At 50.4% G+C, this 3359-nt stretch overlaps 1 protein-coding gene across 1 annotated transcript; it reads left to right on the top strand.

The window, feature by feature from the left end:
* Window positions 1-1701: 1701 nt before the first annotated feature.
* On the top strand, window positions 1702-2661 carry LOC148590778 (olfactory receptor 14J1-like). Its single transcript, XM_088538572.1, has one exon. It carries the CDS (start codon window positions 1702-1704, stop codon window positions 2659-2661), a length of 960 nt encoding a protein of 319 aa, XP_088394698.1.
* The last annotated feature ends 698 nt before the right edge of the window (window positions 2662-3359 follow it).

Genomic DNA, 3359 nt, shown 5'->3' with positions numbered 1-3359 from the left:
GACACATGGTCAGAGGATCAGGGTATGCTTCTCTTGGGTATGCCACTTAAACACAGGGCTGTAGGGCTGTGAAGGCAGGGAGCGCACCAAGGTCTGCCTGGGGCTGTGATTCAGAGCAGTGTCCCTGTACCTCATGGTGCTGTTTGCCCAGGGCAGTGACTCTGCCACCTGTGAGGGTCAGCACACAGCCTCTCCAGGGAGCTCCCTGTGGTGCTGTGGGGAGAAGCTTTGGGTGAGAAGAGAGATCCCTGACAGGGCAGGTTCTTTCTGCCTTTGAGAGGTGCTGCAGGGGTCAGGTTCTGCTCACAGCTCCAGCACATGTGCAGGACATGTCGGAGGGGTCCTTTCAAGAGGAAAAGCAAGAGAAGAGCTGCTTGAAGGAGCAGGAGCTTTCCTTCAGGTCTCTACACTTTCACTTTCCTCATTTTGACAGGGAGAATGAAGGAACAAGTTTTCTGTTTTGGCAATAACCTGGGAGTCGCAAACCTTCACTCTGAGAGATTAATAGGTCTGTGAGAAATGTCAGCAAGCTGCTTCATCCCCACTTTAGCCTAAGGCAGCATCAGCACCTTCTTTGCAACATCTCAGGACTTTATGTGACCTGCTCATTTCAACCTGCAACCACAGAGCTGGCCCTGGACATTGCCCAGAGGTTTCTGTAGGGCAGAACTGAGCACCCAGAGGGTGACATGGGATCTTTGAGCAGTGACAGGGACAAGACACTGGGACAGAGAAAGAGCTGCCAGCAGGGACAGCTCCAGGCAGCAGAGATGGGCAGGGAAGGAGAAGGAACCGCAGGGCATGGGACTCTGGCTGAACTCTGCAGCCAGAGCTGTGGCAGAGGAGACGGGCATCTCTTTGGTGCCTCCCCACCAAGGGGCTGAGAGGGGCAGTGCTGCAATGTCCCCCTCTGCAAGGTGCCATACCCTGCAGGTAAATGAAGGTTTTCCAGAATGCCTCTCTGTCCCTCTCCTTGCCTCCCTTGGCAACAGGGTCATGGTGTTGCTCCTTATTCCTTCTCCTGTGCATGCTGCTCCTGTTCTTGCTCTCTGCTTCCTGTGCTTGGGAGTATTCAGCTGCAGTTCCGGCACCAAAGTTACAAGTAGTGGAAAAGAAGCATTTCCAAGGGAGTGAGGTCTCCACAGCCCCATTCTGTCCTGTGGAGCTCCGGGAAATGCAGTAAAGGGAATTGAATTGACTGTTCCTTAAGGAAAGTCCTTCTTAAATCCTGACAATCATTTGGCTGTTACCCTGTGGTGTCCTGCAGGCTGCCACCTGCCCTCCAGAAAGCCTCTGCTGTCTCCTGGCATATCTGTGGTATCTCAGCGACCCATGGGAAACCTGTAGAAACACTGACAGTATGGAAGTGATGGTGGGAGGCTGTAAATGGGCTGCAGAAAAGGGTCTTGTATGTTGTTTTCTAGAAGGCGAGTGTGGAGACCTCCCTCGGGTGCATGTAGAAAGGGTGAGAATCTCAGAGATGGGCACTTTGAAATCAGACTCTGCTCTCAGCAGGGGCTGCTCTCTTTTTACAGTAACATAATTTTCTAGCTAGAAGAGGCATGAGCCTCAGAGATCTGGGAATGAGACGAATAAATAAGAAAACATCATTAATATCTTTATTTTCCTTTTAAGACTGTCTCCTAACTTGTCTCTGTCTTTTTTTTTCCTTGGTGAATCCCCCATATATATGGGGAGGAAATGTCAAACAGCAGCTCCGTCAAAGAATTCCTGCTCCTGCCATTCTCAGACAGGCGGGAGTTGCAGCTCTTGCACTTCTCGCTCTTCCTGGCCATCTACCTGGCTGCCCTCCTGGCCAATGGCCTCATCATCACAGCTGTAGCCTGCGACCACCGCCTCCACACCCCCATATACTTCTTCCTCCTCAACCTCTCCCTCCTTTACTTTGGCTCCATCTCCACCACTATCCCCAAATCCATGCACAATTCCCTCATGGACACCAGAGCCATTTCCTACTTGGCATGTGTTGGCCAGGTCTTAAGTTTTACTATTTTCATGTCAGCGGAGTACTCTCTCCTCACAGTCATGGCCTATGACCGCTATGTTGCAATCTGCAGACCCCTGCACTACGAGACCCTGCTAGACAACAGAGCTTGTGTCAGAATGGCAGCAGCTGCCTGGGTCAGTGGTTTCCTCCATGCCCTCATGCACACTGGGAACACATTTTCACTACCCCTCTGCCAAGGCAATGTGGTGGAGCAGTTCTTCTGTGAGACCCCTCAGATCCTCAAGCTCTCCTGCTCAAATTCCTACCTCAGGGAAGCTGGGATTATTGTGGTTAGTGCCTGTTTAGCCTTTGGGTGTTTCACTTCCATTGTGGTTTCCTACGTGCAGATCTTCAGAGCTGTGCTGAGGATCCCCTCTGTGCAGGGTCGGCACAAAGCCTTTTCCACCTGCCTCCCCCACCTGGCTGTGGTCTCGCTGTTTATCAGCACAGCAATGTTTGCCTACCTGAAGCCCCCCTCCATCTCCTCCCCAGCTCTGGACCTGGTGCTGGCTGTTCTTTACTCGGTGGTGCCCCCAACAGTGAACCCCCTCATCTACAGCATGAGGAACAAGGAGCTCAAGGATGCCATTAGGAAAGTGATTTCATGGACCTTTTTAAGCTGTGGTAATTTTTCCATATCTTTCCAGGAATGACTCTTTTAGTATCCTGTAACTGGCCTTAGCATTGTTTCTTCATGTTATTTTTATTACGGCTTTTATTAGTGATAATAATCATTATGGTGTTGTTACACACTACTTGTATGCATTCCCGTTTTTACGGTGTCTGCTCTGTCTCACCTGATACCCTAAATTGTGTTGAATGCTGGACAAGGACTGGCTCCCTAACAGTATCTTTGTAATAAAGTAATTTCTGTCAGTAAAGTGCATGAAAGCTGGGCTTTTCCTCCAAAGCTGGTGTCAAGAATAGGCCCAAGGACTTGCACCCCTCAAGGGCCTGCTGCACAGGATTCTCCATGGGTTCAGAAACACAGAGCTCAGAATCATGTAATGATATTTTAGAGACCAAGGGCTGGTTTGAGAATTCACCTATCAGAGTCCAAGGATAGTGGAGACGCTGAATGGTCATGGATTTACACATGCACAGCTCTCCTACGTATTAAGGCACAGTGTCAGATGGCTGTTCTCATGGAGGGGAAGCTATAGGTGTCAGGAGAGCACAGAGATCGTCCTGGGACAGCATATGCCTGGGATGGACTGTGAGTAGAGCCTCATAAAGGGAGAGATCCTCAAAGAGGGAGTTTCTTAGAGGTAAAGGACTGGGTATTTGCAGGCAAAAGAGGACTCTGCAGTCTCAGGAGAGGCAGTGAGGACTCAACTGTCAGGAAGAAGGG

The sequence above is a fragment of the Tinamus guttatus genome, unplaced genomic scaffold, assembly GCF_059628265.1.
Source record: "Tinamus guttatus ecotype Peru unplaced genomic scaffold, ASM5962826v1 Tinamus_guttatus_pri_ptg001089l, whole genome shotgun sequence".
Classification (NCBI taxonomy): Eukaryota; Metazoa; Chordata; class Aves; order Tinamiformes; family Tinamidae; genus Tinamus; species Tinamus guttatus.
The sequence above is the reverse complement of the archived record's forward strand: the minus strand, read 5'-3'. Positions and strand labels throughout refer to the sequence as shown.

Coding starts and splice junctions, on each gene's coding strand:
- LOC148590778 (XM_088538572.1), top strand. CDS start 1,702: ATGTCAAACAGCAGCTCCGTCAAAGAATTCCTGCTCCTGCCATTCTCA.